This window comes from Elephas maximus, chromosome 3, assembly GCF_024166365.1.
Source record: "Elephas maximus indicus isolate mEleMax1 chromosome 3, mEleMax1 primary haplotype, whole genome shotgun sequence".
In the NCBI taxonomy this organism is placed as follows: Eukaryota; Metazoa; Chordata; class Mammalia; order Proboscidea; family Elephantidae; genus Elephas; species Elephas maximus.
In genome coordinates this window covers 113,257,656-113,279,631 of record NC_064821.1, presented here as the reverse complement: position 1 = coordinate 113,279,631, position 21,976 = coordinate 113,257,656, and the positions used below count along the sequence as shown (strand labels likewise).

Below are 21,976 nucleotides of genomic sequence, written 5' to 3'. Positions count from 1 at the left end.
TTAAATTTTAATGGTGCCCACCTGCAGTGTAAGTTTATGTGGGAGAGAAATCATTAGTCGAATCTGTATGGGTTTCAAAGTGTAAGATTTCCTGACCAGAGGTGTCAAACCACTGCAGCTTAAAGCAACACTAGAGCTAAAACTGAAGAGAATCTTTGACATTCAACTGTCACAAAAACCAGTTAAATTTCTAACCTCAGTGTTATTTACCAAAAGATAGCTAGCTATAACTATGATCTTACAGACAGGTGAGAAAGAGAAAGTCTAAGGCCAGTATGTTCAAAGCAGAAGGGCACAAATGTTTAAAAATACAAATATGAGAAATGAAAGTTAGGTCTCTTGAGACGAAACTACTATTTTTAAAGGCAAAATTGCAGTGTTGAGGAGGAGGAAACCATCAATATGAAAAAAAGTGCTTCTAATTTAAACACGGCCTAAATGACCCCGAGGGTTCTTTCAATTCTAAGACCCTGAGGTTCTAGGAGTCTATGAAACAGCATGTGTGCTAAACAAGTCAGAGTCAAGCCATGTGTTGCTTCTGAGATGAGCACTCAGTCTCTTCTCTGTTCTTATTTTATTGAACTTCTCAGCAGCATTCGATACAGTTGATTATTCCCTCCACCTTTTTTTGGGACCATAACCTTTTAACATCCAGATCACAAGTGAAAAGCTTGCCCTCTCTTAGAAGCAGAGGTGTTTCATCCATGCTAAAATCAATGGAAGCATTGCATTGGAGTGTGGATGGGAGAAAAGTGAGTTGCAGCAGATTACATGTGGTATGCGATTTTGACATAGCCCCAAAACAAGCAAGGCTAAACATTGTTTAGAGATACATAAATTTGTGAAAACTATGGAAAAAAAAATACAGGGATGATAAACACAAAATCTAGAACAGTGGTAACTTCTGAGAAGGCATGAGAGATGTAAGAATATATTGGTAATATAATAGTACTTAAGATGGGTGGTGTCATGGGTTGAATTATGTCCCCCCAAAAAATGTGTGTATCAATTTGGCTGGGCCATGATTCCTGGTATTGTGTGATTTTCCTACATGTTGTAAATCCTGCCCCTGTGATGTTAATGTGGGAGGATGGGCACCAGTTGTGTTAGTGAGACAGGACTCAACCTACAAGACTGGATTGTGTCTTGAGGCAATCTCTTGAGATATAAAAGAGAGAAGCAAGCAGAGAGTGGGGGACCTCAAACCACCAAGAAAGCAGTGCCAGGAGCACAGTGTTCCTGCGGACCTGAGGATCTGAGGTTCCTGCGCTGAGATCACCCAGACCAAGGGAAGACTGATACATCACAAGGATCTTCCTCCAGAGCTGACAGAGAAAGTCTTCCCCTGGAGCAAGTGCCCTGAATTCAGACTTCTAGCCTACTAGCCAGTGAGAGAATAAATTTCTCTTTGTTAAAGCCATCCACTTGTGGTATTTCTGTTATAGCAGCACCAGATGACTAAGACAGGTGGTACATTAGCAAGTCTTCATTTTGTTGGGCATATTGTGTATAGGCGAGCATACTGAAGTCTCATTGCAAAGCCATTATGGAAATGGAAGATCTTTTTTTTTTTTTGCCTTGAAACTCATCATCTGAATGTGTAATTACCTTGGATTTTAAGTTGATACTGAAACTTACCTTCCAGAGAAGAGGAATCTGTAGTCTATTGTAGTCAGTGTGCTGTTTCATGTACCAAACATCTTTGTAATTACCAAGTAGCTTGAACTAGGATGGTCATAGTGGCAATGGAGAGCAGTGAATAGATTTTGAATATATTTAAGAGAGAGTCAATTGCTCAGATAGAAGAATGAGGAATAAGCTGATTCCTAGATTTTTGACTTGAGTAACTAGGAAGACAGTAGTGTCATTTAATGAGATAGGAGGGACTAACGTGGAGCATTTTGGAAGCATTTTGCTTTGGAGGACAAGTAAAAATTTTTGTTTAGGTTATGCGAATTTTGGGATGGCTGTTGACATCTAAGTGAAAATATCAAATAGGCAGTTGGAATACAAATCTGAAGTTCTGGAGAGAGGCCAGGCTAATATATATATATATATATGGAAACTCCGGTGGCTTAGTGGTTAAGTGCTACGGCTGCTAACCAAAAGGTCGGCAGTTCGAATCCGCCGGGCACTCCTTGGAAACTCTATGGGGCAGTTCTACTCTGTCCTACAGGGTCGTTATGAGTCGGAATCGACTCGACGGCAGTGGTCTTTTTTTATATTTCTTTTTAGAGCCATGGGCTGGATGCAGTCACCTGAGAAAAGAAGGAGGCCCAGTGTAGAATCGTTGGGCATCCAATCTCTAGAGACTGCAAAGGGCAAGATGACCAGCAAAAGAGATCAAGCAGAATTGCCCAATTCCCGTTGCCGTTGAGTCAATTCCAACTCATAGCGACCCTTTAGGTCAGAGTAGAACTGCCCTATAGGGTTTCCAAGGAGTGCCTGGTAGATTCCAATTGCCAACCTTTTGGTTAGCAGCCATAGCTCTTAACCACTATGCCACCAGGGTTTCCAAACTGGCCAAGAGTTAAAAACTAGGAATGTGAGATTTCACTGAAGTCAAGAAAATCAAGTCCTTCAAGGAGGGAATAGCTCCTGTCCCCTGCTGTAATGACTTTGGAGGCCATATGTTCCAGATGGAGGAAGGCTGCCATATTCCCTTTGGACTTTGCATTTTATCTTGATGTCTCCTCCTCCAGCAACCTTTCCCTGACCTTCCAAGATAAAATATAAGCCCTTGAATCTGAGGATCGGATTGGTTATCATTGCGTCCCAGCACCTGGCACAGTTCCTGATTCATATATTCCTTACACTCCATACAGAGAAGGCTTTTTTTAATTTTTGTTTTGTTTTTCTCAATAATTTCTGTTTGGAGGGATTCGTAGAAAGCATTTCTTCTTATTGAGGTGATTACTATTTTGTCAAATGACTGAGCTCAGGCATTTACTTCTTCCAGGGTAAGTGTAGGGCTTAGGCGAGACCAAAAGGAGAAAAGAGGGAAAGGACTATTATTGGATCTCAAACATAACATTTTCTCTCCAATGAAATTTTTGCACATGTGTCCCTTTAGAAGGGGAAAGAACCATACATTCTCATTTCTTTAAGCCGTAGGCAAAAAGACCTAAGTATAACACAAGTATGATGCTTTCAAGGAATCATAGTGGTACAACAATTAAGCACTCAGCTGCTAATCGTAAATTTGGTGGTTCAAACCCACCCAGAAGCTCTGCAGGAGAAAGACCTAGTGATCTACTCCTACAAAGATTGGAGCCTAAGGCGCCAGCTCTACTCTGTCATATGGGGCCACTGACGGAGAATCGACTCGATGCCACAGCAACAACACGATGCTGCCAAGTTTAGCTTGTTTAGCGGTCAAGAACCTACGGCCTGCAGCCCAGACCTAGCTCACTGCTTGCTCTTGTTCTGCCCATGAACTAATAATGTTTTTTACATATTTAAATGGTTAAAAAAGAATTTTTCCTAACGTGAAAATTATATGAAATTAAAATTTCAGTACCCATTTGTTTATGCTCTGTCTATGGCTTTTTTCATGCTACAATGACACATTTTAGCAGTTGTGACAGAGACTGTATGGTCTGCAAAGCCTAAAATATTTACTCTTTGGCCGTTTATAGAAAACGTTTGCTGACTCCTGAGCTAAACTGTTACGAAATGCTTGCTACCCCAAAGGGTAAAACCACCTCTAGTATTTAATTGTTTACACTTAACCTACCAAGGCAATATTGTTAAGTTACAAATGAATGAGTAAATGAAAGACTTAGCTTCTCAATGTAGGGGAGGGTGGCTGGAGCTGGTAATCTCTTGCCTGTCACCTGTGTCACCAGTATGATGGGAGAGGACTCCTTTTCAATGCTCTGGCCCAAGTATTCACATGCAATGCTTCTTTTATTATTTGTCCACAGTAAGGCTGAGCAAGATCAAAACTTTTAAGTAGGACTTTAAAAGATGGCGAATTAACAGAGAGAAACACTTAACTGATGAGCTAGCTCTAAGGAACAGTCCCTTTGTCTTTATTTTGGAGACTCCTCCTGGGTGTTCTAAGTGGCAAGGGATCAGCTTTCTCTGCCATCTGAGCATATTTTCAGACATGAAGCCCAAACTCAAGAATGTTTTCCCACTAGAAGCAAAATATGGTTGGTTGCTTCCCAGAATAAGGCCAACCTTAGATGGATGACTGATTGTGAGACTATCCTTCTAAACATGGGAAAGTGGTTTTTTAACACTTATCCCTTACTTAGTAGTCATTTAAAAGCATTTCTCATGGTGGACCATGACAGGAGTTAAATTTAACGACACAGGAAAGGGCCATATGGAGTAAATAATGCCTTTATACTCTGCTGAAGCGATATAAACAACTGAGCCCAAGCCATGAGAAGAGATTATGTTCCTCTCAGTTTTGAGTGGCAAAGGCTACAAGAAAGAGCTCTATCATAAAATCATTCACAGTTTTAGAGAGTAACTAGAAAAGCTTACTATTAATTTTTGTAAATGCCAAGTTACATATGAGTATACACTTAAAGGGTTAAAAGGAAGAAGTGTTAAAAAAAATTCACACCTTTTAGGTTTACATCAGTTGGTATTTCATAAAGAAACTGATGACAGAAACAGTGGTATGAGGTGAAAACCAGGCAGCTTAGAGTAAGAGAAAAGAGATCCTACAACAACCCACAGAAAGATCAAACACAAAAAAGGGAGATTCAGACGTTGAAAGGAAGCCCACAGAGCCTGGTAAATGTGGTGTATCTCAGAGTATGGGTTTTTCTCTTCACGAATGTCAGCAGTTACTCTGAATAAGCTACCTTCCTCAGTTCAGTTCAGAACCATCCACACACAGAGATGAGCTGCTGTACTCATTGTTATGATGGTGGTGTATTTTATGGGATTTGAGAAAGTAACTGTCCTATCTGGAAGAGTTTTATATTCAATAGATAGACACTTAAAAAACAAAAATAAACCAACAACAAGAAAAACCTTTCACACATCTGTACATAGGTCATTATCAAATATAACAGTGACAAGGATTCACAGTCCCAGAGTTTCCCTAGTTTATAGTTTAGACTAATATGATATAACTTAGATATTTCTCAGCCTATTTCCTACCTTGGACTTAGACATAAAATATGGCCCATTTTAAAGAATTTTATCTGTACTGTGTATAGACAAAATCTAAATCGTGAGTTTTTTTTTAATACAGTACTTTGTATAAAAAAATAAGGCTAATAGTTGTGAGCTTTTGCTTATAAAAATGACAAGTATTTAAACAGAGAGCAAGTGACTTAATAATTTAAGAGAGTTTATCATAAAATGAGAGGAAGCAAATTATAATTTGTTGGACTATTTCATTTTTAAACATTATTTTTTAAAAACAGAAAAATGTGATTAAGATAAGAAGAAAAGAATAGAAGCTATTCTACAATTTATGTACTAGGTGTTATATATTCTGTTAATAGGCTCTTTTGGTCCTTACTTGTCATTGGAGTATCATTGATGAGTGTGATCAGTTACCACAAATCATTAGTGGCTCCTAGAAAATGAATGCAACTTAATCATGAGGCTCGTTTACATGCACACAAGTCTCATAAAAAAGCATTTAGATTTTCTCACATTAATACTAGAAAAGCTATGGGTAATAAAGCAATGGAAAATAAAGTCAATAATTTTTCCTCAGAGCCAAATTTATACAAATTGTGGAAAGTGCTATGCGATATCACTAATTGAGTGCTTTTGAATGTGAAGTCAGATGGCTATTCCTTGTGTCTCCAAAGACCTTTTAATATTGGCATAAAGTATATGCATGCATTTTTGTTTTAATAAAATATATGATTACACTTCAATAAAATTGCTTTCCCAAAAACTACCAAAAAGAAAAGTACATCAGACTGAAAAACAGATTTGATATTCTCCATAGCTATTATAGACAGTCTAGGAAACCCTGTTAGCATAGTGGTTAAGAATTTGGCTGCTAACCAACAGGTTGGCAGTTCAAATCCACCAGATGATCCTTGCAAACCCTACGCGGCAATTCTACTCTGTCCTACAGGGTCGCTATGAGTTGGAATTGGTGCTGCAGCAACAGTTTTGGGTTTTTTTTTTTTTTTTTTTATAGACAGCCTGGTGATGCTCATCTGAGCAATGGGTATCAAAAGCTTAAAGAATTATTTAAAAGTTAAACCGTTTGCCTTTTGAGTTGACTCTGACTCATGGCCCATGTGTGTCAGAGTAGAACTGTGCTCCATAGTGTTTTCAATGGCTGATTTTTTCTGAAGTAGGTCACCAGGATTTTCTTTTGAAGAGTCTCTGGGTGCACTCAAACCTCCACCCTTTTGGTTAGCAGCCATTTGCACCACCCAGGGACTCCCTGAAGAAGTACAGTGCTGTAATATTTGGAGGAGAGAGGATTGCTGGGTGTTAAATTTTATTTTAAAATCTGGTCTCCAGAGTCTACTTTCTTTCAGGCTTTTAGTCTGACTTACAGAGCCATATTAATTTTCACAGAATTAAAAAGGTAAAATATATCAAGGTTTAACTATTAAGGAATAAGATTAATTACTCATTTATAGCTTTGCAGAACAGGGGAGTGCTGGTGAGATGTAAGAGTATTAGGGATAAGAATTAGAATTGAGGCATAAGGTTATAACCAACATGATTTGTAGCAAAGAGGAGTAGGACTTACCTAATGTTAAAAATTTGCTAGCAGTATAAACATATCTCCTTGGACAGTTTTAGTACTTAAGATAATGTAAAAATTAATTTGTTAATTAATATAATCATGTTTTTGATTTTCACCAGTAATTTAGAAATTCTATTCCAAGGAAATTATTACAGGTAAATGTAAAACCAAAACCTAGCTCTACAAAGATCCAAAATTAATAAATAAATATACACACAAATACTCAATAAATATGAAAAGTAGTGAACTTAGTATAGTAATCTAATGGAATGTAAGATAGCCCTTAAAATATGTCTTCCTCATACCATCACTTCTCTTTACTTATTTAAATTCCATAGTCCATCCATAAAATCACTTATTGTTCACATTTTCTCTTTCTACCGTTCTCAACCTAGCCAAATTACAAACTTGCTTAAACTCAACTGTCAGCCTAATTCATGTCTGCATCAAAGAAGATACTGGAGAAAAAATACTAAATGATGCTAAATCCATGATCAAAAATCTTAAGTGGACACTCAATGCTGCCTATTTAGCCATAATTCTCTATTGTATTCAATAATCTATTCTTCCAGTAAAACCTTCTTTCTCCTTTTCTCTTCATCATCCTATATCCCTGGTGCTTATGATTTTGCCTTGTATTTATGGAGAAAATCAGAAAGAAGTTCCCATATTATCCTAATCCCCAATAGACCAAGACACTGCATTTGTACCCAGGTTCTTTGCCTACCTTCCTGCCATTGCAGATGCCTTGTCCCTCCTCCTATCAAAGGCCAACCTCTTCACTCGTGCTCTAGTTCCATCTCCACTTGGCTCATCAAGTAACTTGCTTCTTTAATATGTTCATCTTAAACATACAAACTTGAGAATCTCAAAGTATTGAAAACAAAACCTTCCTTTGACCTTGTATCCTCTTCCCTCCTCCAGCTATCTCACCATTTCTCTGCTCTCCTTCAGAGCAAAAAACTTCAAAGCAAAAAACTCCTCCAGCTATCTCACCATTTCTCTACTCTCCTTCAAAGCAAAAAACTTCATTGCCTATAGATGTCTCCTCTTCCTCCCCTCACCTGTTTCTCAGCCCATTCCAAATGATCTTCTGTCTCATTTCTCCAGGGAGACCCTTCTGGTCATTGTCATTATGGCCTAGATGCTGGCAAACTTCAAGAATTCCCTGTCTATTACTTGACGCTCAGCAGCATCAAACACATTTGACCAGTACTGCTTGAACACTCCTCTCAGCTTCTGTGACACCACACTTTCCCAGTTTTCATTCTACCTCCCTAGTTGTTCCTTCACAGTTTCCTCTGTCAGCCCTCTCCTCTTCAGCCCAATCCCTAAAGGTAGTGGAGCCTTAGGAGTCCCTTGTACACACTCTTTCTAGGATGTCACGTTCAGTCCCATTACATTAAGCATACCATCTCTATGCTGATGACTCCCCAAGCTGTATTTCAAGTTCAAACCCTCCCTAGGACTCTCAACATGTATATCAAATTGCATACTTGATAGTTGCATCAAGATGTCCAATAGGCATTTCAATAAGACCTAAGCAGAACCCTTATTTCTCTCTCCCTTCCCTTCTGCAAATCCACTTCAGGAAAAGTTATCGCTATATACCCAGTTGCTCAAGTCAAAGATCTAGGAGCTATCATTCATCTTCTCTTTCTCTAATCTGCCACATCGTATCCATTGGTAAGCTCTGTTAACTCTACCCCAAATACATTCCAAATCCATTAATTCTCTCCATCTCTACTACTATCATTTTAGCCCAACCCACCATTATCCCATTCCCTGAAAACTGCAGTGGCCTCTTAAATGGTCTTCCTGCTTTTACTCTTGCCCCCAACCTCCCACAATCTATTCTCTACCTCGCAGCTGGAGTAAACTGTTATAGAATATAGACAAATGAAAACTCACGAATAACTCCCTATTGCACTTAGGAAAAAAATCCAACTCTTTCCTCTGGCTTTTAAACATTTTATGATCTGGCCCCTGCCTATTTTCACCTGTTATATCATCCTGCTCCTCTCAGGCCTTCATATCATTGGCATTTTCTCCATTCAAATTCAGCTTTAATGTTACCTCCTCAGAGAACACTTCATTGACTTCCTTGTAAAGGATAGCCATTCCATTGCTATAATATAATCTTATTTTACTTTTCTGAATAACACAGATATCTGCTATTTTACTTTTTTTGTTTGCTTAGTTTATCTTTCCCAACTGGAATGTAAGCACTATGAAATCAAAGATTTTGTCAATTTTTCTTATATCTCCAATACTTAATACCCTGGTTGGGGTATCCCACATGATTGTAATCAAATATTTACTGGAATGAATGAGATTATATACTTGTGGTCTATACTGATAAATTGAAGAGACTATGTGAAATAATGTAAAATAAAACAAAGAGCACAAAAATGAATCCTGATATCTATGTAAAAAATAATGTCTCATTAATGATAAGACTGACAGTAACGGTATAATGGAGAGAGCTGGAGTTAGGTAAGTACTGGATTCACCACTTACTATCTGCTTTACCTCAGGCAAGTGTCTTAAGCTACTGAATTTCTTTACTTGGAAAATGCGAATAACTACCATTCTCACAAGGTAATCGCCGTGGTGACAAATTTTTGTTATTCCATAAAACCAATCATGATTTATGGCATACTTGATTATCTAAATAGCAAAAACCATTGAGCAAACTAATACGTTTAGTCATCCCTAATTTAAGATATTCTCCTTCCAAAACTTTTTTCCTTTCTCTCCCTTCCTCTTTTTCCATCTCCCTCTTTTTTTTGGACACATACCTTCTTCTGGTGTTTTTGTCCTCAATGTTTGACTCCAATCACTCCAACTTCCTTTATGAAGATGTAGCTTAGAGGCAATCTGAAATTCATATTCTGTATATGGTTTCAGATCAAGCAAATCATATCTTCCTTTGGCATTTGTAACATTAACCTTAAATCAAACAAGATTTTAAAAGGTGCATATTAATATTAAATTGATTTAAAGAATCTTAACATAAACGGAAGAAGCTAGACAAGATGACCCATTTTAGATATTTTTTTTCAACTCTATTATTCAGTGAGAAGAAATGTCAATAACTGGATTTCTAAATACACATGATGCTAATCTGAAATAATAACACCTCATTAAAAAAATAAATAAAAGAAAGACATAAAAAAACTCCTGGACTAAGAACTCAACTACGTGGATTCTAAGAGGCACCCTGAAACCAGCAGAATAGTGAATAAAGACTGAAAAACCATTGTTCTCAAAAACCTTGGAGAATCTACACTTGAGATTACATTTTATTAGGTGATAATTAGAATGTAATGTTTTAATGCAGGCATAGAACTGGTTTCAAAAAGAAAATTTTAATTAGCTACATCTCTCTTGATTATCAGCTATATATGGAACTAATCTCTTATTATTATTGTAAGACATTGTATTTTACAAAAATACTAGAAAAATCATTATTCTATACTTTATATTATTAAAAAAAAATTAATGCCTAATAGTGTATCAAATTGTGGTGCTTTAGCTTTGCAATACACTCCTCACTTCTTGACATGGCTAGGTTTCAAAAACTAAGTTGTTATGCGGGATTGGTGTTATATTAAAATGGAGGATGACCACATCAGATCACAAAATGGAGGATGATTACATCATTACATAACTGCCAAACCACTGAGAATCATGGCCCAGCCAAGTTGACACATAACCTTGACCATCAAAGCTAGCATTACTCTTGCCTTGCACCTCAGACTTCGTTACTGCCAGATGTACGTTGTTAGTGCGCCAAATAGTTGGATAGTAGATTTTTCACTATCATCGTAAATGTGAAATGTCAGATAATGAGATAGTCAATAAGTGATGAGACAGTGTAGTCTATTCCATATAAGCCTCTATGGGTATTCTCTAATATTTCTGTTCCCAATATGTCAAAAAATTGCTAAAAAAGTAATAATGGAGGGATATAGTAACAGGGAGAAATGAATACTATACAACAAATAAATTATGGAAAATTAATGTTGGTTTACAGAAGTCTGTGGCTTAAAGATTTCAGAATTAATAATAAAAATTCAAGATATTTCTTAATAAATGGCAGTGTAGTTGACTTTCTGATATATCTCAAGTATGTATTTTTGGGCTAAATCTTCTTAAACTCCATATTTTGCTGGCAAGAAAAGACAGAGGTCTGTGTAGTAACATCAAGGAAGAATGCCTTCCTATTTACTCTTAAGGCCATTACCATGTTCCAGGACCTGCCGTTATTGGCACGATATTTGAGTTGATTAAGTAGCACCATTCCCTCATCTCTCCAATAAAGGGTACATCTTCTCACGGAAGCATTTAGAAATTTGATTCTGATGTCCCACGGAGGAAGAGGCTTCACTAGCAAACAGGACAAAAAAGTGTAATTCAGGCTCCATGCTTGGAAATTGGCTGATGCGTTAACATGAGGTATAAAGAACTGAAAAATTTCATTTCTAAGGTGTACAACCGCCATATTTGGTAAAAATATATGAGAGAAATTCATGCCTTAAAAAAAAGAAAAAAATTTGATGCATTTCTAAATCATTGAAACAATTCCCCTTAATCCTCCCTAATTTTTGCCAAATAAAATAATACCAACATTCCTGATAGTGTCGACTCCACTTAATCCAATGACTTAACAAAAACCAGAGTGCCAAACCCAGGAGATTCCAAGGGATAAGAAGGCAGAGTCTGCCGGTGATTGCTCCCAGGAGGAGAAGAAATATTGGTAGGAAAACTCATAGGAAAGGGACAGAGAAACAAAGAAGCAGAAGAAAAGAATAAGGAGGAAAGAAGATGGCTTAGAAATGGTCTATGTATGGGAAGAGAGCGACAGCAGGGTGGGGACAAGTGTAGTAGGAAAGTGTATAGAAAATGCCTATTTTCAGACTCATATAATTAACATTATGTATGCAAAAAGTGCTATGAGAAGAAAGAAGATAGACACATTGTGTGGGGCTGGAATTTCAGATATGCTAGAAGCTCAGTTCTACCTGGGATGGTGAGAACTCAGGGACGCCGGAGGTTGGCCTCTGATTTAACTGGGCCCATTGTATTTGCTCAGAAATGTGCCAGAGCTGGTTCACTCCAGCTCTCAAACTGATACGGATAGTGGAGGTAAATATTTCCAGAGAAAGTTGCATTTGTACCTTGATACATTTTACTTATAATTTGCTCCTGGCTGCTCTAGCCCAGCAGGCCAACATACAGCCATCTCAGAACAGTGGGAGTATCCATGGGGGTAAAAAGATACGTCCACCAAGAAGGGCCTGTTTTGAGCTTTTTGAATGACCTCACAGTCAGATAGCATTGTCAGCAGCTGATGCCCTCATGAAGTTGGCTGTACGAAATGGGATATTAAACATTATTCTCTCTCTTGTACAGCCATCTCTAAATAGATCTAGGTTAGTGTGCTCTTTTATTTGCATTGAAGTAACTTCTGCCCTTTGCCTATGCCCATCAGCCACTTTCATGAACCACTGTCTCCAGTAAAAGAAACAAGCACATACAGAAGATTTGACAATTTGAGAGAAAAAAAAAATCCACGTGCCAATGAATGACACCTATCGAAAGTGAAATTAAATGTACCTATGTCCAAGAATGTGAATGTGGATGGCAATGAAGAAGAACTTCCAAGCCTATTGATGGCAGTAACCATGGCTGTGTAGCTGGATTCAGGTGATTCAGGGATTAGGTTTATTCCAAGGTCCAAATGATCACAAAAATGATACGTACATTGCTTCTGCCAAGTTAAATTTTTTGGTCCATTTAACCTTTAAATAAAAGATAATTATGTTAGGAAGATACTTTATGTGCTAGTTTCTCCTTTAAATATAAAAGAACCAAGTGTTCAAATACTTGAAATTCCAGACAATTTGTTAAGGTCAGTGTTATTACCAGAGGGAAACACCATGAGAATATTTGTATTCTTATGACCATATCTCCCTTCTCTCTTTTTTTGGTAGAACTTAGTTTGTTTTTGTTTTTGATGTTCACATAGACGAATAACTTTCCTGAATATACTACCTGAATTCCCTGATGACCATCTCAGCCCCTGAAAGCAATTCCAATCATTAGGCAAAGGATCTCTGGCCACCTTGGCATCAAATGCACAAAAGAACCAGTTCCTAGCACAGCAGTGGCCAGGATGGAATTCCGGCCCCAGCTCCTTTGCTCCATCTCCTGCTCATTCAGGTGTGGTGCCACCTACTAGAAGCCAGCTGGTTCTCTGGATGGGACCATGGAGTCAACTCTTCAGATCTTCTCTTCTTGTGGACTCTCAGGTCAGGAAAAGGTGCTTTAAAAAGAAAGGCCTTCACGGCTAACAGAAAGCTACCACAAGAAGAATTTAATTACACAGCATGACCCCAAGAGTTTGTGACTACAAAAGAGGGAAGTTATATTATGCAGTTAGTTTAACCCTACTAGGCCAAGGAAGAACTTCCAAAACTTGGGCCTTGGATGCCTGAAAAGCACTGAGTTAGAACTGAGGCAGAAATTATTTTCCAAGACAGCAAGCCTCACGCTATAGGTGAATGAACCAGTTTTAACTGATGACCGCTGGATTTTTGTAAAGGATCTAATGGTCTAGAGGTGTCTGTTGCTTTTTTTCTTTAGTAAAAATAGAACTGTTGGATATTTTTGAAGGTCATCTAAGAGAAGTTCTAGGAAAGAGCTGCAGAAATACAGCTTCTCACTCACTGTAAAGTATAGGCAGTGTACAGGTGGGTGTCTCTTCCTCTGTCCCAAGTGCAGGCGACAGTTCCATGTTCTCCCTTCTGTGTGCAAGATACATTTTGAGGCTGTTCTGGAACAACTTTAAAAAGAAAGAGAGCAAAATCTCACATTTTAAATATCACATAAGTGATACTTAAGTCACTTTTTAGGTATTTGCCTAACAAGATGACAATACCTACCAACTCAACTCTTCCCCCACCCCCTCTCCCGCATATCCAGATGAGCTGGGAGGCATTATAGAGTCCATCGAGTTAAAATTGACCTTCAAGGCATGCATTCTTTCTAATAACAATAATAACAGTAGTGAATACAGATCAAACACTGAGTATATACCAAGGCCTATGCTAAGTGTTTTATGTGCTGTTTTTCTCAATTAAACATCATAGCAGCCTTATGAGGAGTGTGATGGTTAATGTTATGTGTCAGCTTGGCTAGGCCGTGATTCCCAGTGTTGTGTAATTGTCCTCCATTTTGTGATATTGTGTAATCATCCTCCATTTTATGTCTTGTAAATCCTAAACCTCTACATGCAAATGAGGCAGGATTAGTGTGCAGTGTATCTTGAGTCGCGGCCTTACTAAGGGCATGATTCAAGTCACCGCCTTACTCAAGTCACCACCTTACTCAAGTATCTGATGTAAGGGAGTTTCCTCAAGGGTGTAACCTACATCCAATATATATATATATAGATGCTCTGGAAACACTTGCTCTCACTCTGAAACCTGGATCTGGTTCACCACCATCTGACTTCCAGTTCTTGGAACTTGAGCCAGCAGCCTGTCATCTGACCTGCCAGTTTGGGTTTGTCGGCCCCTGCCACTACTTAAGTCAGGAGAAGCCTCCAGCCTGATGCCTGACCCAAGGATTAAGGAATTGCCGCTTCCAAAACAAGCCATTTCCTTGAGATACACACACACACTTCACTGGTTTTGCTTTTCTGGAGAACTCGGCCTAAATACTATTATTAGCCTCATTTTATCAACAAGGAAACTGAGACTTAGAGAAGTTAAGAAGCTTTCCAAAGGTCTCAAAGTTATGCAGTAGAAGAATCAGATGAGGCTCACCTGAGCCCCAGCCTTTCTCCACTACATTCTTCTGTTCTCCCTGAGAGGTGAACATCCAGCTCCTGCTTAGTTACCTTGGGTGATGGGGAGTTAACTTTTTTAGAGTGAAGCCCATTCAAGTATCAAAACAAGTTGCCACCAAGTTGACTCAGTCTCATGGCAACCCCATGTGTGTAAGAGTAGAATTGTGCTCCATAGGGTTTTTGGTGGCTGATTTTTGGGAAGTTGATTACCACATATTTCTTCCAAGTCACTTCTGTATGGACTCGAACCTCCAACCTTTCAGTTAGCATCCAAGCGTGTTAACTGTTTGCACCGACCAGAGACTCCATTCAGATATTGTTGTTGTTGTTAAGTGCTATCAAGTCAATTTTGACTTATACCGATCCCATGTGACAGAGTAGAACTTCCATAGGGTTTTCTTGTCTGTAATCTTTACTGAAGCAGATTGCCAGGTCTTTCGAAGGGAATGCTCTGTTGATGTTGAGATTTCAGGCTACTCTTGAGAAGCCTGAAGCCATTCTGATTCTTCAACCATTATAAATGGTCTGTTTTTCTCTTTGAAAGAATGTAGAATCTTCTCTTTGTCCCCAGTATTCTCAATTTTCACAAAGATGTGCTAAATGAGGGTCTATTTCCATCCATTCTTATGAGTTCTCAGAGGGTTCACACATTCTGCAAACTCTTGGCCTTCAGTTTGAGAAAATTTTTCTTAAATTATTTCTCTGATGACTCCCTCCCTCCTATATTTCTTTCTAAAAATTTCTATTATTCATAAGTTGGACCTGCCTCTAATTTTATCTTTTATTGTCCATATTTTTAAACTCTTGGTCTTTTTGCTCTACTATCTGGGAAATGTCCTCAGTTTCCATTTCTACCCTCCCATTGAGTTTTTAATTTCTGCTTATCATCTTTCTCATTTAGGGGCATGTGTTTTATTCCCTGAATGTTTCCTTTTTATAGCATCCTATTCTTGTTTGGAATCAACTCGATGGCAATGGGTTTGGTTTTTTGGTTTATTCTTGTTATGTATGTAATATTTTCTCTTAATTCTCTAAGGGTATTAAAGATAGTTTTTTTTCTTAACATTTTCTTCTCCATAAATACTTTCTATTTTCTCCACTTTGCTTATTTGCTTTGTACCATGTGTTTTGTTTTTGTTTTTTTGGTTTACCTCTCTCTTGTTAGGCAGTTTCTTCAAAATCTTGTATTTTCACTCATCTAGAGGAGAGTCCCTGAGTGATGCAGTTAACACACTTGGCTGCTAACCTAAAGGTTGAAGGTTCAAGTCCACCAAAGGCATCTTGGAAGAAAGGCCTCGTGCTCTACCCTGAAAAATCAGCCAGTGAAAACCCTATGAAGCACAGTTCTACTTTGACACACATGGGGTCACCATGAATGGACTCGGAGGCAACTTGTGTGGGAATGGGGCACTAAATTACAGATTGGAAGCTCAGCCTGTGTGTTGACTGGGTGGAGGGGGGAGGGCATTTGTTAACTCTGGATTTCATCCAATGGTGATCTGGCTAGGTATTTTGGGGAACCCCTATTGTCAATATTTTTAGATATTTCCTATTGGCCTCATCAGATTTCCTAGGAAAGAATTTTCTAATCTTCTACCTAGAGGGTACAGGCCTGGCTGCCAGCATTCTGGGAGCTGAATGGAGGAAGAGAACTCTAAGTGTTCCCTTAACATTCCTGGTTTTCAGTACGCTATTGCCCACTAGGGGACTAAAAAACTTGAAAACCAAACCCACTGCCATCGAGTTGATTCTGACTCATAGTGACTCTGTAGGACAGAGTAAAACTGCCCCATTGAGTTTCCAAGGAGCAGCTGGTGGATTGAACTGCTGATCTCTTGGTTAGCAGCCAAACACTTAACTACTGCACCACCAGGGGTCACAACTAGGGGACTGTTGTTGTTGTTGTTAGGTGCCATTGAGTCAGTTCCAACTCATAGCGACTCTATAGGACAGAGTAGAACTGCTGACCAAGGAGTGGCTGGTAGACTTGAACTGCCCAACTTTTGGTTAGCAGCTGAGCTCTTAACCACTACACTACAGGGCTCTAAAAAAAGTGTTCCCTAATTCAGAGATTCTTTCTGTTACTTTTCCACATACCAAACCTCCAGTCTTACATTAGACTAGGGGGCCAGCATTTGAGACTGTAGCTGCATTTTGAATAGATTTTCAATCAAACTTCTTGTTTTAGCCCCACTTTTGCCCTCACTTCCAAAAGTACATAAACAAACAAACAAACAAACAAACCATTGCCATTGAGTCAATTTTGACTCATACTGACTGTATAGGACAGAATATAGGACAGAGTAGAGCTGCCCCATTGGGTTTCCAAGGAGTACCTGGTGGATTCGAACTGCCAACCTTTTGGTTAGCAGCCAAAGTCTTAACCATGACACCACCAGGGTTTCCCCAGAAGTACATGTTGCCACCAATTTCTGAGTCTGAGGAGGAAGGCTTCTGCCTTAAATCAAATTTCTTCTTGACTTTTCTCACTGTCAGCTGTAGGCTAAGTCAGTTATCACTGGCCCACCTGCTTTCCAGCTTCCAAAAATTTGTTGATATGTCCTCCTCTCCCTATTCTTTTTGTCTTTGAGGGTTTACGCCACTCGAAATTTTTGTAATTTGACCTTATTCCAGGGGGAATGAAAGTAAATACATACATTCAACCCACCATTTTTACCCTAAAGCCTTCACTGGATCTTGACACGGACTTGGTTTTGGCAGAGTCTGTCTGCCCCAGGGGAAACCAGACATAATTCTCCTTAATGTAGTCAGTGCCAAGGAAAGAACAGCAATCAATGGCTTTGAAAAGTTAAAATAGCTTACAATATAATAAATTGTTATAAGTATTATGGTTGTTATTGTTTTTAAAAGTCCTACTTATTAGCAGAAATAGAGGAAAAATAGTTTTCAGAAATATTCACAGTCAAAGCATCTATTAAAAACCACCAAGCAAGAATTAATTTATTGCCTTGATTATCTAAATGGTTTGTGGATCAATTCTATGAGGCTAGGCAGCCTACCTATTTCCAGTTCTGAAAAACCAGCCAAATTTATTATAGACCCTCTCGGGACATGTGATAGCTCTCTGTACTACCACTTAGCACAGAAAAGAAAATGGGCTGTTTGCCTCCTCACTAGATAGGACTGAGTGTATTACATTGGGTGAAACCAAAATTCATTGTGCCTTTTCTTGGAATGACTGGCTATACTCAGAAAAAGGTGTCACTTCCAGTCAGTCCTTCACCTCAAAAAGCAGTCATTTGATGGTGTGGTTACCACTTGTTCATGTTGCACAAGCCAACAGGGCTGCACCAGGACAGATAAGTGTCACCATCTCCCTAGACCTTCGGATCCCATAAATTGTTATAAATGTATCCACGTGCACTGGATGGAAAAGTAAAAACTGTAAAGAGGATGGCAGTATTCTAATGTAACTCAACATAGATATGAAACGGAATGAAATGGCTAAGTACCTCTGCAAGGGAGCTGATTGCCAAGGCTGTTGCTGGTGTACTAAAAAAGAAGAAAACAGCCGCACTGTGGACACCTGGAACTGATATCACAGAGCTGAGAATGTCTTATACAAATATGCAATATTGGTCTGGTGAGACAGTGAATTACCTGGTTGAAATATTCAAGTGTTTTGAGGGCACGGGAAGCAAGGACCAATGGTGTGTGTGTGTGTGTGTGTGTTTTATTTCATTTTATGGATAACCAATGCCTGTACTTTCTTTTAAGGAAACATGCACAGGTAGCCAGCAGACTGCACACATGAAAAAAAGAGTAAAATTGGACGAAATCACAATCCTAGCTCTCATTACCTAAGTGCCTCCTATGTGGCTGGCTGTAGATTAAGCTCTTTGCATATAATGTGTCATCAAATCGCTGTTGTTGTTGCTGGGTGCGGTGGAGTTGGTTCCCTCGTAGCAACCCTATGTACAACAGAACAAAATATTGTCCAGTCTTGCCATCCTCACAAACTTTGCTATGTTTGAGCCCATTGTTACAGCTGCTGTGTCAATCCATCTCTTTGAGGGTCTTCCACTTTTTTGCTGACCTCTACTTTACCAAGCATGACGTCCTTCTCCAGGGACTGGTCCTTCCTGATAACATGTCCAAAGTAAGTGAGACGCAGTCGCACCATCCGTGCTACTAAGGCGCATTCTGGTGGTACTTCTTCCAAGACAGATTTGTTCGTACTTTTGGCAGTCCATGATATATTCAATATTTGTCGCCAACACCATAAATTTGAATGTATCAATTCTTCTGTCTTCCTTATTCATTGTCCACCTAATCACTACAACCATCTTATGCAGCAGGTGTTCATATCTTTATAACACAAATGGAGACACTGAAGCTCAGACAATGTAAGTTGTCTAAGGGTACACTGCTAGTGGCAGAGTTGGGATTCAAGGCCAAGCTCCTTTTACTCATCACAGGCAGTCTAAGCTGATTGTGTATGATCTGTAAGTGCTATAAATGGGAGGCCTGAGCTGGGAAAAGGGTGCTGGATCTAGTTTATGCCACCTCTTACTCTTCTTATCCCCACTCATTTGCTTGGCCATGATTGTCTGCTCAATATTTCTGGTGGCCCTCTAGGAAAACTGCCTGACACCAACCATATCCTTATAGGTCACAGAGGAGAGGTTCACTTCTTTCCTGGAAAGAATCTCATTGAGCTCCATGTTGCTGCCTTCAGAGCAGAAACCCTGTACTTGCATGTTGGTTAGCCAGCCTGGTGCAGCAACTCCTCATGCCTCTCCCTCCATTCTGAAGCTTCCTGGAACCACTGAGGCACAGGGCACCATGGGATCACTAATGGCTATGGCTGCTCACTGGCTTGCCTGGCTGGGTCTACAAGGCTGGATGCTGTAGGCTGCTGGATGCTGTTGTTAGGTGCTGCAGGCACACGAGCTGCTGGCTCACGCCACAGATGCCAGTTCTGACGTCTTAGTTCTTACTTCTCAGCAGCTGGCTGGAGGGACCATCAGGGCATCACAGAAGTGCTGGGTTGCTGCCCCGGGGGTGAACTTTGATCAATGAGAGACAGATAAATTCTTCTCTCCTTCTCCTGTCATTTCATTTCCGTATGCTCTTTCTGGGCATGCCCCTAGTGACCAAGCAACCTCTGTGTTTTCTGTCAAGGTCGTGGCCAGTTAATAACTTAACCACTCTGGATTTGCTTTCCCTCCTCTCCTGGCTCACTTCCTCACTTTTGCCTCCCATGAATACACACCTCCCTCCCCGAAACAAAGTGTTAGCATGTCAGTTTTGTCTCCGGCAGTTTTCTAGAGAACCCTGAAAAAGATAGTAAGTGTGATGGTGTTGCTGCTGTTAGGTGCTGTCGAGTCGGTTTTGATAGTTCTCTTTTAACCTCTGCTAAGTATGATAGATAACCAGTGGTCAGGGGTGATTGTGGTCGGAAGGGAACGAAGAAGACTATGAGAACTAACTAAAAAAATATATTTGAAAACATGATTTGTATTTTTGATGTTGTCTATTTATTTATGAGAAGTGCAAACTGCTTTTTGCACATTAAGTTAGAGACAGGGAGAGGTGTTCAGCTTAGGTAGTTGGCCTGGGCTGTGCAAGTAGAAAGAGATATCTCCTTTTTTTGTTTTTTTCCTTTGGTGATTGTACCTTTGAACAAAATTTCATGTCAAGAGGCGCAAAGACTGAGCTGCAGAAATTCCAATTTCCTGTCATTGCAGTCCAAGGAAAACAGGTAAATGGTCTTAATGGACAAAATAAAACAAATAAGCCCCGAATTCTACTGATTTCTGGACTTCTCACATAGAGGTTCTCCTGTGTTGCTATCAAGATAAAATATTCCATGTAATAGGGGAAGAAAGAACAGCGTTCTCCATTAGGATTTCTGTTTAACCCATCTCAAGTACCAAAAGTACAGCAATTTTTAGGAATTCAGAATGGAATGCTCACCTCCAACGGAGATCTCTGCGCCACATATTCGAATCTCATCACTGCTCCGACAGGCCAGTTTGCAGACAAACACGGTTGTGCCAAGGGGGAGGTCTGTGACTTGAGAGCTCAGGGTCAGGCCATGGTGAAAATGGATTTTTCTGTAGAACTTATAGAGGATTAACTTGTTAGAACTGGAATAGCTTGAGCAGCCTTGTTTGGGCTTCAAAGAGCACGAAATATTGACGGCTGATCCAAGAGAAATCACATGGGAAGGCTTCACGGTCACACCTCCTCTCTTGCACACGTCTGCAATAAGATACAAATGCAACACTCAGTCGGCACAGAGGAAATCTATTTCAGAATGGAGGGTCTGTGTAATTCCCAAAGGCAGGGTAACATGAATCCCATCACATCATGGACATATAGTCCATACCGTTCTGGCTGTATTGGTGATACATAAGGAGAATAGAAGGCAACCATATTAAACTTTAACTGTATTTGAATTCAAATATGCATCCTTCTCAAAACGGTAGTATCGTAACTAGTGCTGTAATAAGGAAGTGGTGAGAAAACAGGGCTGGGAAAAACACACAGGAACACAGTTCCAGGAACAACCAGCCTCTATTGTATGCAAGTCATTCACCAGACTGCTAAAGAGGGCTTCTCAGAATAAATCATATTTGTTTTTATCACCATTTATAATTTATAATGCTAACTTTAATACTCATACCCCCCCCCCAAAAAAAAAAACATTCTAAAAGGGTATTGGAAAATTTAGGGGCAGATTTAGGAATAATTCCTTCTCTTGCTATATGTTATGGATTGAATTGTATTCCCCCAAAATGTGTGTCTAATTGGCTAGACCATCATTTCCCAGCATTGTGTGACTGTCCACCATTGTGTCATCTGATGTAATTATCCTGTGTGTTGTAAACCTTGCCCCTATGGTGTTAATGAGGCAGGATTAGAGGCAGTTATATTAATGAGACAGGACTCAATCTACAAGATTACGTTGCGTCTTAAATCAATCTCTTTTGAGCTATAAAAGAGAGAATTAAGCAGAGAGACTGGAGGACCTCATACCACCAAGAAACAAGAGCCAGGAGAGTAGTGTATTTTTTGGACCTGGGGTGCTGAGAAGCTCCTAGACCAGGGGAAGATTGATGACAAGGAGCTTCCCCCAGAGCTCACAAAAAGAGAAAGCCTTCCCCTGGAGCTGGCACCCTGAATTTGGACTTCTAGCCTCCTTGCCTGTGAGAGAGTAAATTTCCCTTTGTTAAAGCCATCCATTTGTGGTATTTTTGTTACAGCAGCACCAGACAACAGAGACACTGTGTTAGTAGTGTAAAGTATGTATAATCTGCAAGATTATATTATAAAAAAAAAAACAACAGAAAATATCCGGGGCCCTGGTGTGTTTGTAGTTGTCATCAAAGGTGGACATTAAGTCTTAATGTTGTATTCTGGTAAGGCTTTCAATAGGTAAGGCCCTGGGCTGGGTG

General features: G+C 39.4%; 1 protein-coding gene across 1 annotated transcript in view; it reads right to left on the bottom strand.

Annotated features, from left to right (window-relative positions):
- The window catches only part of IL12RB2 (interleukin 12 receptor subunit beta 2), a 93,315-nt gene that overhangs the window by 54,144 nt on the left and 17,195 nt on the right, over positions 1–21,976 (bottom strand). Inside the window, exons 3-7 of the mRNA XM_049879540.1 lie at positions 20,493–20,780; positions 13,430–13,544; positions 12,317–12,501; positions 10,944–11,086; positions 9,496–9,646 (exon numbers count right to left, since the gene is read on the bottom strand). Of these exons, the coding sequence (XP_049735497.1) occupies positions 9,496–9,646; positions 10,944–11,086; positions 12,317–12,501; positions 13,430–13,544; positions 20,493–20,780 (882 nt within the window). The remainder of the gene's footprint in view (positions 1–9,495; positions 9,647–10,943; positions 11,087–12,316; positions 12,502–13,429; positions 13,545–20,492; positions 20,781–21,976) is intronic.